General features: G+C 37.0%; 2 protein-coding genes across 3 annotated transcripts in view; one reads left to right on the top strand and one right to left on the bottom strand.

The window, feature by feature from the left end:
• Window positions 1-1,360: 1,360 nt before the first annotated feature.
• On the bottom strand, window positions 1,361-2,370 carry LOC107661884 (myeloid-associated differentiation marker homolog). Its single transcript, XM_016451668.1, has one exon. It carries the CDS (start codon window positions 2,204-2,206, stop codon window positions 1,361-1,363), a length of 846 nt encoding a protein of 281 aa, XP_016307154.1. The 5' UTR covers window positions 2,207-2,370.
• A 2,331-nt stretch (window positions 2,371-4,701) lies between these two features.
• The window catches only part of fbxw9 (F-box and WD repeat domain containing 9), a 10,691-nt gene continuing 2,980 nt past the window's right edge, over window positions 4,702-12,412 (top strand). The window contains exons 1-7 of one of the 2 annotated variants that reach the window (XM_016451642.1): window positions 4,702-5,034; window positions 5,345-5,430; window positions 5,561-5,738; window positions 6,494-7,238; window positions 8,379-8,527; window positions 8,648-8,848; window positions 8,930-8,995. In XM_016451642.1, the coding sequence (XP_016307128.1) occupies window positions 5,348-5,430; window positions 5,561-5,738; window positions 6,494-7,238; window positions 8,379-8,527; window positions 8,648-8,848; window positions 8,930-8,995 (1,422 nt within the window). In that variant the 5' untranslated portion in view covers window positions 4,702-5,034; window positions 5,345-5,347. The remainder of the gene's footprint in view (window positions 5,035-5,344; window positions 5,431-5,560; window positions 5,739-6,493; window positions 7,239-8,378; window positions 8,528-8,647; window positions 8,849-8,929; window positions 8,996-12,412) is intronic. The other variant, XM_016451643.1, reaches the window with a different exon arrangement.

Genomic DNA, 12,412 nt, shown 5'->3' with positions numbered 1-12,412 from the left:
GCATTTTATGGAGGACGAGGACTGTTTCCTGGGAGAGTAGCCGCCGGTGTTCCGGTGAATTTAGTTCCTCTGTTTCCCTTTCGGCGTGCATGCTGACCCTATACAGTCTATGATGCTGATAAAAAATGCTGACTCACAGCCTGTAAATACGTTTTCATATTTAAAAGATGCAACAAATGCCTCGTTTGTAATGGGTTTTATTGGTTTTGTCTCGTCGCGCCGAGACATGGCATCACAGCATGTAAAGGGGCGTAACATTTCCGTCACACGCTTGAGGTATTCGGCCAATCACAACGCACTGGATAGCTGGCCAATCACAGCACACCTCGCTTTTCAGACCGATGAGCTTTGTAAAAATCGATGCGTTTCAGAAAGGCGGGGCATAGAGGAGAAACAATAATGTACAGTATGTGGAAAATAATGTGTTTTTTGAAACTTAAACCACATAAACACATTTCATTACACCAAATAATGTTATTTTTAGCAACATCATATGACCCCTTTAATACAAACAAAAAAAAACTGCATCACCTCAGACAACACGAAATGGCATTCACAAGTCATTTTACTTCTATATTGTAATACATTTCTGAATGAAACAGTATATTCTGGGTGAAAATAAATAGGATAATATCCAACTGATTGGATAATGTTAGTGGGTGTATTTCCAGTGGATTGTGTTGGTTACTCCAGTCCTGAAACACCACTGATAACAAAATTCATGAGGTTTTTTGAGGATGAGAATGTTGAAGTTCATTGAGAATTTCAACATCTCTCAGCGCTCAGCACTCAATTATTTGCTGTTATCCCCGTAACCTTTAGTACATTAACATTATCCGTGTTGTAAGCATATGTTACATGAGAGTCAACATTAGGATCAAAGATCAATATTACACTGACACTAGATGTTACAGTTATGATGCTATAAATCCATAACGATGGAGGCAAACTGATGTTTCCTCTCTTTCTTTCACTTTCTGCGGTTTCACTGGCTAGTTTATTTGCAAACATTGATAGTGACAGAGAACAAGTCTGTGAAACCAAAATAGATACATAAAAAAATCATGTTTAAATGATTATATGTTATGTGTCATGTTGTCATATTTTTTTTATTTTTAATAATTCTGATAACATTGTTTAGAATGCATTAATATCAATAAACTTTCAGTCAGTTTAATATAATAATAAGATAACAAAACCAGTATGTGCATATTTAAAACTGCCTATATATATAACAATTGTACTTCTCATCCAAGCTGATGCCACAATCTGGTTACATTTACATTTAATAGATTTTACATTTCAAAACTTACAAATGAGGAACATCACAAGCACTTCATCACACAACCGTTGTGATTTTCTAGGCAGGTGAAACAAACACCAGACGCACTGAGTAAACCGTATCCACGATGTAGACGATCAGATTGATGCAAGTCATGCAGGACACAACAACCAGGCTATCCCAGAAACAGTGATTGCAGCCTGGTGGTCTTGGATTGTTCTGGAAACTGTAGACAGGCCATATCACCACAGCCGTGAGGTACATTAAAACTGCCAGTATGTTGTACCCCGTCAGACATTTGTCCAGCGGGATGGGGATTCGAGCCAACAACCTGCCGATGGTGAGGATGATGATGAGGAGAGCAATGATGAAGCAGATTGAGTAGACGGCCACACACCACTGAAGCCCAGGGAACCTGCTGTAAAAGACCGAATTCAGAGAGATAAAGATGATGCAGGCCACGAACGCCTCCAGGACCTTCAGCAAGCCCGGCACGGTGGACAGGAACCCGCTGATCTCCCCGGGTTTGGCTCGGGTCAGTCCCACCTCGGCTGAGTACAGGCCGAAGCACACGCAGGACATCACTGTGGCTGCGATCCTGACCGACTGTGAGGAGCGTACGTAGAACGTGGGGTAGATGACCGAAGCGGCCAACAGCATAAGCGTGGACAACATCGCAAAAGCCGTTGTGAAGTCGTCCCAAGAAATGGGCACCTTGGCGCTGAGGCTGGTGAACTCCAGGATGATGATGAGGAGGGTCACGAAACAGCAGAAGCACCAGGTGAACATGCACCAGGCCCAGAACGAAGAGCTGTCGTGGCCTTCAGAAGCCACCAGGCTGAAGGTAATGAGCGTTAGTGCGAACTCAAAGAGGCGGATTATTCCCACCGGCACGGTGAGAGATTGAGTGTTCAGGGTTACCATGATGATGGCGCTGTTCCTCCTTAAATGTCACTTAAATTGATGTTCAGCCTCGATTCTGATGCCTTCAGCCTACAAAATGTTGTCTTCTCATTGACTTCTCTCTCGCATACTCTCTAAATGTCTTGGCTTTTCGGTTGGTCGTCGTCCGTCGACTCCAGGTTAGTCTTCACATACTAACCTCAGGCAGAAGGGAAGCGGTCCAGGGAGTGGCCTCATCCTCTCATTGCTCATTACCTTATCAGTAGCACCTCCGTAGATTGGCCCTGGTTTGTAAATGTCCAGTCAGTGTGAAGTTCAAATGAGTGGAATGTGAAGATAAGAAACTGGGTGGACCCTGAAATGTCATTGCTAAATAAGATGATAAGCATCTGAATACTAAAGGTGGAGGGAAGAAATTATGGGTTTGATTTATGTTCTGTAAATTACTAGAGCTCTTATTTGCGAAACGAGGCTATAAAAGACGGAGAGATATGCTCTGAAGATGAGAAATTAAGACCTTCTGATTCTGATTTTTGGTTATGAAATCCGGAAGAAGTCAGGTTAAGCTTCTCTCCATGACATACGCACCAAAAACCTGGCAGCTTTTACCATGCAAAATTCTGAGCTTTCTCGTTTTATAAAGCAAACGCAAGATATGCTTTTCTGTCATTCTCATTGCTTATTATTATTTTTATGTTTTCTCCCTAAATATTGTTTATATTTTGAGCTTTGAGCTTATTTTAGATGTGAAAGGTGGTATAGAAATAACATATTTTGTTTTTGGTTTGTATTTATATGTTTTGTGTTTGTTCATTTTAATGTGCTTTCTTGTCATTCTTGTTGCTTATTGTTTTTATGTTTTTTTGTTCTCCCTAAATATTGTTTATATTTTGAGCTTGTTTTAGGTGGAAATTAACATTGCATATTTATGTTTATGAGCTTTTTTGTCGTTCTGGTTGCTTATCAATGTTTTATTATTTTGTCCCCTAAATAATGTTTATATTTTTAACTTTGAACTGCTTTTTTGTGTGGAAGTTGTGAATTGATGTTGTATGTTTATTTTTATATGCTTTTTTGTGATTTTTTTTGTTGTTGTTTTTTTTGTTGCTTATTATTGTTATGCTTTCCCCCCTCATTTTTATTTATTTATTTTGAATTGCATTTTAAAGGTGCTATAGAAAACATGTTTGCACTTTATTTTACAGTATGTGTACTTACAGTCTACTTGCCTAAAAAGTACTGTATTATAAGTTACTTACACTTAATACTTATAGTTAACAACATAGTATGTACATGTGAAGCAGGACTGTAAAATAAAGTGCTACTGTATATTCATTTTCTATATGCATTTTTGTCATTGTTGTTCCCTATTATTGTTTTTATATGCTTTATTCTCTGAATAATGTTTATATTTTTGAACTGCATTTGATGTATAAAAGGTGCTATAGAAATAACATAGTATGCTAGAGTACTCTCCTTACTTCACATTAACTAAAATGTCATCTTTGAGGTCCAAATATCCAACTAATTACTCATCATCTGCCAAGTTTCTAAGCATTGATAATGGTGACAACATCACTGCAAAATCTTTATCCCAGGCCATGAGATCATAGTTTGTGAATCATTTCATTTGAAAAGTATGCTTTCACCACTGTACCTTAGTTATTGTCTTATACAGAGAAGTGAATTTGAATATACTGCAGTAGAAAAGCAAACAAATGAGGTTGTGAAATGGGTTTGTGTCTCTACAGGGATGTGCTGGACTTTGGCCTGACTGTAATAGTGTACAGAGTCAGATCACACCTATTGACACAGACATAAACTATTAGAAAGGCTCTGTCTCATTTTAAATGTAAAATTAAGCCGTATATTTTCGTCTTCAATATATAATGTTAAACATATGAGTATTGAGTAAATAATCTCAGTGCATTTTAACTAGGCCTATATATTTTGTTATTGATATCAATGGGGGGAAAAATTCACAACTCACCTAAAATATTGCATCATCTCATGTTTTCAGATATTTTGCATTTACTACAGTATAAATTCTGTGTTTCATGACTTCACATTTGCATTATTGCGTTTTCTTGATGATTTAAATGTTAAACTGCAACTAGAGATATTACATTTGTTTTTACAGACATAACAGGCATAATCTCTTTAACGACCCACAATATATTCACGATCTTGTTTAATTTGAAAATAAGATCCGATTTAAAATAAAAAGGGTTATCGTGAATAGTGGAGTATTTAAAATTAAGTGCCATTGGGAAATTAGGTTTATTATGATTAAAAAAATAATAACAATAATAATAATAATTTGGGAAAATGTTGCCTACTTGTGAAAGGGTATATTATGAAACGTTTGTTTTGTTTTTGTTCAATATTACAACATGATTAAATACACTTACAAGTACATAAAATAAAACAAATAAATACTATTAAAAGGTATCATTATTTATTTACTTTACTTTACTTACCTTGAGTTTGACGTTCCTTGTCGTCACGACGCGCGACGCGGAAACACCGATGACACAAATAGTGTGCGCCGGAGTTGACAAGCGTCTGTTGGTGCCAGACACAGAGATGTCAATATAACTGTAGTCATATTTTCTCCGATGAAGATGATCAAAAATCTATGATTTTTCTTTCGTCTGATATCAGTGCGCACCTTTAACATACGTAAGGGAAATCAGATTTAAAAACAGGGTGTACACAGATGATTGTGCAGTGTCATAATCAGTGTCAAAATGATCAATAATTCATGACAAAAACCAGGTGGATGAAAAATGTGGATTGTTTACGCTTTCAGTCTGTCTTTTAATACAATGATTTTCGATTAAAATAAGGTATGTGCCCACCATATCTCATATTTATCTATTCCTAATTAATAAGGTATTTATACAGTAAGCATCTAAAAATGAGACAACTGGCATCTATAATATATAATCTGTATCTATAGCAAACGGTTGTAGTTGTTGTCTTTTCTATTATATGTTAGTTGCTAAGAAGAACATAATGTTGCCATGTTGGTTACTATTCAGCTTGGATGTAATCAGGGTAACATATGCAGTATTAATCTGTCCAGAGTAAATTGGTTAATGTAAATGTGAATAACAGAAAGTGATGTTAGCATCATTTTATGCTCTTGTGATTCAGTCGATGTCGAGAACAAGTGTCGCCCTGGAGGACGAGGAGAAGCAGAGATGCCCTGCTGGTGCCGATCCACCCAGCTTACCAGAGAGGTCTGTATTAAAAGTTGTTTCAACATTCACTGTAATGTATTATAGTTTACTGTATGGTTTATTGCTGACTGCAGGGACTCATGCCTTTACTTGAGCTCTGTATGTTTTCAAACTTTAGTTTAAATTTCAGACTTGTGCATTCTGACGTTTACCCTCACAGATTGAACTTGGAACCATCCATCAGCGCTATGGAGACAAGCCCCTCCCCTTCTAGCAATGGAACAACCCTCCTGTCGTTGCCATGGGAGATAGTTACCCAGATAGCCTCACATCTCCCAGCACAGTGTGTCATTAATGTGCTGCCGCAGGTAAGCATTTTCAAATTCAAGAGATGTTTAGAAGCCAAAATTGACATTTTCTTCTATTCAGGGCATGCTTCTTTCACTAAATGGGTATACAGTTCTTACTAATATTAATACATTTTTATATATTATTATTAATAATAATAATACATTTTAAGAATTTTTGCTTACTTTTATAAGATAAACAATTGTTTTTGTGCTCAGAGATCCTATAAACCTTAAACCTTTTGGTTTCAAAGTTTGGGGTCAATAATATTGTTTTAATAATTTTGAAAGAAGTCTCTTCTGTTCACCAAGGCTGCATTTATTTGATCAAAAAATACAGTAAAAACTGAATATTGTGAAATGTTATTACAATTTAAAATAACTGTTTTCTATTTGAATATATTTGAAAACATAATTTATTCCAGTGATCAAAGCTGTATTTTCAGCGTCATTACTCCAGTCTCCAGTGTCACATGATCCTTCAGAAATCATTTTAATATGCTGCTCAGGAAACATTTATTATTATTATTATTATTAATGTTGAAAACAGTTGTTCTGCTTCATATTTCTGTGGAAACTGTGATACATTTTGTTTCAAGATCCTTTGATGAATAGAAAGTTCAAAAGCACAGCATTTATTCGAAATGGAAATATTCTGTAACATTATAAAGGTCTTTACTGTCACTTTCGATCAATTTAATGCATCCCTGCTGACTGGAAGTGTTAATTTCGTTAAAAAAACACCTCTTGAACTCTTGCTGTTCGTCTGTGTTTAGGTATGTCAGACATTGGGAAAGCTTGGCGAGGATCGCTTGGCGTGGCAGCTTCGGGCTCAAAAACTCTCGGGTCCCGCAGCATCTTTCCCAGTCGGGCCAAAGGAGGATTTTGATTGGTCCAAGGCATGCGTGGAAATGGAGCAGCTGATTGGCTGCTGGACAGGGCATGAGAATCAGGCAGAGAGACAGGAAGAGGCAGCTGGTGGGGTGAACAGTGAGAACTTGGTAGAGATGCAGCTGGATGCCGATTTAAACGGTGCAGCGGAAGCAGGAGAAGAGAACGTGCAAGTTCAATCCCAGAATGCCTCGGATAGTCCCCATCTGATTGAGTCATCCAGCACTTCTTCACCCTTGGAGCACATCATCCTTCCCTCTGGCCACATTGCAGATGTGAATTGTGTCCTCCTTCTGGGTGGAGAAGAGGCGCTGTGTGCCTCCGGCTCTCGGGACAGAAACGTGAACCTGTGGGACCTTCGAGAGAGTCCCAGAGGCAAGCTGATGCACACTCTAGCGGGACGCGGGACCATTAGTACCCACCGGGGCTGGGTGTGGTGCCTGGCCTCCAGTGGACCTCTGCTGGCGTCTGGCTCGTTTGACAGCACCGTCAGGCTCTGGGATCTTGAAGCCGGAGGAGCAGAACGGGGACTCATCCAGTGCAAAGCTGCTGTATTATGTCTGTCCTGCGAGCGGGACATGGTGCTGGCCGGGTCACATGATCAGAAATTAAGCATCTTTGACACCCGAGGTGAGTCGAGGTTCAGGATATTTATTTTCTTAAAGCACGTTCCTGGTTTTATCGTGGATGATTTATTGGTTGTGAATGATTCACACGTGAAAAGAGTTGATTTAGTATTATTTATATACTATTGTAGTAGTATTTGTTAATATTTTGAATTAACTTTTATTTTTATATTGTCAGTTTTCATTATAATTTTAGTTTAGGTTTGGTCATTTTGATATGTGCTTTGACATTTTTATGAGTTTTTTTAATTTCTCTATTTAGACTGGTTTTTATTATATTTCTAGATAGCTTTAATTTATTTGTATTTCAGTTTTAGCAGTTGTAGTACTTCAGCCTATTTGTTTCAGATAGTTGGCAAGGCAACATTTCTAATTTTTAAGTTTTTTTAAGTATATTTAAGTATAATTTATAAGTATATTTTATTTCATTTCATTTCAGCTTTATTTTAATTACCGAAAATTATTTGTAATAGTTGTAGTTTTTGTTAATAATAGCAAAATTGCATATCAATGATTCAAAATTAGTCACATTGTTTAAATATTTATTTCAATTAATATTCATACCTAAAACACTAAATTTAGAGATAAATGACTGTTGCGATATTTAATGAGAAAATAAGTGATTTGGGTTGTTTATGACATGTACAGAGGCCCCAAAAAGTATTTGCACAATTAAGCTAAAATTAGAAATATATAAATGTATTTGCATTAAATAACAACATATCAAAGCTTCTGTGCTTTATAACAGAAATAACAAAACAAAAACAAAAAAGCAGAATAAAAGGATCATGTGGCACTGAAGACTGGAGTAATGATGCTGAAAATTCAGCTTTACATCACAGGCATAAATTACACTTTAAAATATATTGCAATAGAATACAGTTATTTTAAACTCTAAACATGTTTACAATATTACAGATTTTACTGTATTTTTTATCAAATAAATGCAGTCGTGGTGAGCATAAGAGACTTTTTTCAAAAACATAAAAAAATCTTACCGTCTCCAAGCTTTTGAATGGTGTATATTTCAACACACACATGTTGTGTACACTTTAAAGATGGCCGAATACCCTGAGAAGTCCACTCAGACACTAGCAGTCGTTTGTAACTGTATTTGCTGACAGCTCTCATTCATGTGATATAGCTGCAGATCCATTGGTCAAGAGTCTTCGTCTTCACGGTGATGCTGTGTTGTGCCTGGCGTCTGATGACCAGTACATCTTATCAGGCAGTAAAGACCAAACCGTCGCTCTGTTCGACCGCAGGGCGGGAAAACTTCTGCAGAAAGTTCAGGTATACACACACACACACACACACACAAGCTACAAATAAAAGAATAAATCACACAACCTTAACAAGTGTCTGTTACAGTCAGCTAATGCACTTCTCTGCGTCCTCTTCACACGTCTACAGCTGAGGTCGTACCTGCTGTCTCTGTCCTACAGCGGCCGAGAGGTGTGGGCCGGGGATAACCGTGGACTCGTGCACACCTTGTCCATGCACAACAGCTCCCTGACGCACATATCCCAGTTTAACGTCCACAGGTCACTGGTCACCGGCGTTCACTACTCTCCTGGTGCTCTGTACACGTGCTCCTCTGACCGCACTATCAAGGCAAGTCTTCTGTCAGTTAAAAAGAGTTTAGTTGATCTTTATCCAAGGTTATTGGCAGCTCACATCTCTTGTTGGATGCAGGTCCACCTTCCATGTGCTCCACCCAAGACACTGTGCACCCTTCACCATCAGGCAGGAGTAAATGGGGTATGTTGACATTTTTACCCATGATTCATCTCTATGTTGATTTTTTTTAATTTTTTTTATTTTTTGTATATTCAAGTGGTAATAGAAGTGGGCGATATAAACAAAATCTTATATCTTATACAGTAGCGTTTAAAAAAATATTGTGTCAGTTAGATATTTTGTTAAGAAATTTATATTTTTTGCAGCAGATATGCATTAAATTGATCAAACATGACAGTAAAGGCATTTATAATGTTGCAAAAGATTTTTTTTTTAATAAATAAATGCTGTTCTTTTAACTTTTATATTCATCAAAGAATCCTGTAATAAAAGCATCACTGTTTCCACAAAAATATTAAGCAGGATAACTGTTTTCAACATTGATACACTGGGGGAAAAAATGGTTTAGGAACATATTTCACTCAGAAATCGCTATTAAATTACACAAACAATTACAAAGAAATGGCAAGTAATTGTTACCAAGAAAATGGTATTTTCAATACATTGAAAATTTTGAAGAAAAAAATTATTCTGAAGAAAAAAGTGAAATGTTTTTTCTTGTAAAATGCACTCCAATAATTTTTTGTTTTTATTTACAACTTTGAAAAAGTTCTTAATAATAAGAATTACATTTTTGATTCTTATTATTAAGAAATGTTTCTTCACACTGAAGACTAGGGTTGAGATTCCGATTTTGATTATCGATTCCGATTCTTATCGATTCCCAATTTCGATTCCAGTATGGTTAAAAAAAAACATTTAGATATCAAAAATATTTAGTTGCAGCTGAATACCATGAACAAAAATCAGCCGGCTACATAAAAACTACTACTCAATTAAGGGTGCTTTCACACCTGTAGATCGATTGCTTTGTTCCGAAACAGGGATTAAAATTATTACAATGTTGCTTTTTATTTTTGGTGCGGTTCACTTTCACAAGGCAATGTTTCTAAACGGACTAAATTTGTTAATACAAGTCATGCGCGAGTAAACTGTTCTCTCATTGGTCAAAGTTCCACGGTTTATTTTCCGGGATTCCACTGAGCTGTCATGCATGTCATCTGTTACGACCCTTTAAGAGGCGTTCACCTCTTACCTATGGTGTCTAAACATATCAAGTTACCTAAATGTTGCACAATGGAAGTCGCACGACATCTTCCCTATCCACCTTCCTCTTGAGTAAAGAGTAAACGTCATAGAGCATAAGCTCATCAAAGCTCAAAGAGCAACACCATCAGAGTCACAAAGTAACAAAACCAAACGAAAGGGTAAATCAAAAAGGGGAAAGGATCGAAAATGTCAGAACAAAAACACCAAGGATTTTGGCATAAACGAAATAACAAATAAAGCAAGTCAAAACGAGTAAAAAGACAGCAAAAATCAGGGAGCAAAAGAGGTCTCCATTCTTCTTCTTCTTCTGATGTTTATTGGCGGTTTTGGCAAACCAACTTAAAGGTGCATTACCGCCACCTACTGATCTGGAGTGTGGAGTGAACAGATTTGGTAGAGAGAAGAATATATATTATATTAAAAAATAAATAAATAAATAAATAAAAATAAATAAATAAAAAAATTATATTTTATATATATATACCACAATTATAATTTATATTCTTTCCATATTTCCTGTCTTTTTTAGATAATTGAACACTTCTTCTTTAATTCTTGATTGCATTTGGCTATTCCCTAGTAATATCTTGAGTGATACTTTATCATGTCCCATCAAACCTAATTTATGATTAAGTTGATTTCTTTCTCTTTCATACGCATCACATTCTAGAAGAATGTGCTTTACTGTTTCTGGATTCCCACATTTATCACATCTTCCATTTTCATGCTTCCCTATTTTGTGTAAATTGAAATTTAAAGCTGAATGTCCAATCCTAATTCTTGTTATAACATCTTTCTTCCTACTCCCACATCTTATTCTCTCTTCACCTACACACCCCTGTATCTGCTGGTTGCTTACTGACGCTTCGTTGGACGCTCAACCAGCCAGCCTCTGCTGCCTCTCATTCCAAGGAAATCATTCTGATTTTATTTTTGTTATTTCTACATTGTTTTTGTAAACAACTTTGAGTCAATTAATATATTATTTGCGTTCATGTCCTCCTATAACAGTTTCCTCCAGTCAGCCTTTTTAAGCTATGAGTATGCCTATGCGTTCCCCACCACTCCTGCTGCAAGGAAATGCATAATTTTATTATTGTGAATATGTTCTTTTGAATGTATTTTTAATGTAATATAGGTTTAAGGAGGTTTAATTAGTAGTCTAATAGCCGTGATCCCGACTGGTGGGTTACTGCCGCTTCCGTCCAGCCAGCTGCCAGTTTAAGGACTCTTACTGCAATTAAATTAATTGTTTTATTATTATTAATGTATTCTTATGAATGTACTCTTTTATATCATAGGCGTATAAGGGAGGTTTATCCTGAATAAAGGAGACAAATGGCCGTAATCCCGACTGGTGGGTCTGACGCTTCTCTGGCCGCTCAGTCCAGCCAGTGGCAATTGAGCTCTAATTTTGACGCGTTCTCTACCACTCTAGCTGCAAGGAAATGCATTACTATTATTATTATAAATATATTCTCATGAATCTATTCTTTAAGATCATATACGGTTTAGGGGGTTTTATCCTGATTTAAGTGGTCAAATGATCGTGATCCCGACTGGTGGGTTGCCTACTCTTCAGTCTAGCCAGCTGCTATTGAGCTGCGAGTTTAACGCGTTCCATATGACTCTCACTACAATTTAATTCATTGTTTTATTATTATTAATGCATTCGTGTGAATCTATTATTTTATATGATTGACGTTTAAGGAAGATTCATCCCGATTAAAGCCGTCAAATTGCCGTGATCCCGACTGGTGGGTTACTGACGCTTCGCTGGCCGCTCATCCAGCCAGTCACTGTTAAACTTAAAGATGAACGCGTTCTCTACCACTCCCGTTGCAAGAAAATAAATTGTATTATTATGTATAGGCTATATTCATATGAATCTATCATTTTATATGATATACGTTTTAGGGAGGTTTATCCCGATTAAAGTGGTCAAATAACTGTACTGAGAGGTCACGTGACCTGCCACTGGCAGCTGCCAGTATCAGACTGGCAGCTGCCACCAACCACTGACAGGTCACGTGACTTGCCACTGGCAGCTGCCACCAACCACTGGCAGGTCACGTGACCTGTCATTGGCGGGTCCTGCCAGCCAGTTGAAGATTGAACCCCTACTGGGGAAACGCGCCAGGTTCCGAAACAACAGGCCAGGTGTGAAAGCACCCTAAGAGCTGTTTGTGTACAAAATAGAGCTGCAAGATTCTAGATAAATTGAGACTTTTTTTTTTTTTTTTTATGGAGTGTGTAGTCCTCTCACAATTCTGAAGAAAAAATATTAGACAACTAAACAAAATCTCATGGAATTTATGAACGAATAAT

This window comes from Sinocyclocheilus anshuiensis, unplaced genomic scaffold (genome assembly GCF_001515605.1).
Source record: "Sinocyclocheilus anshuiensis isolate Anshui unplaced genomic scaffold, SAMN03320099.WGS_v1.1 scaffold47, whole genome shotgun sequence".
Classification (NCBI taxonomy): domain Eukaryota; kingdom Metazoa; phylum Chordata; class Actinopteri; order Cypriniformes; family Cyprinidae; genus Sinocyclocheilus; species Sinocyclocheilus anshuiensis.
This window is presented reverse-complemented; position numbering and strand designations above follow the sequence as displayed.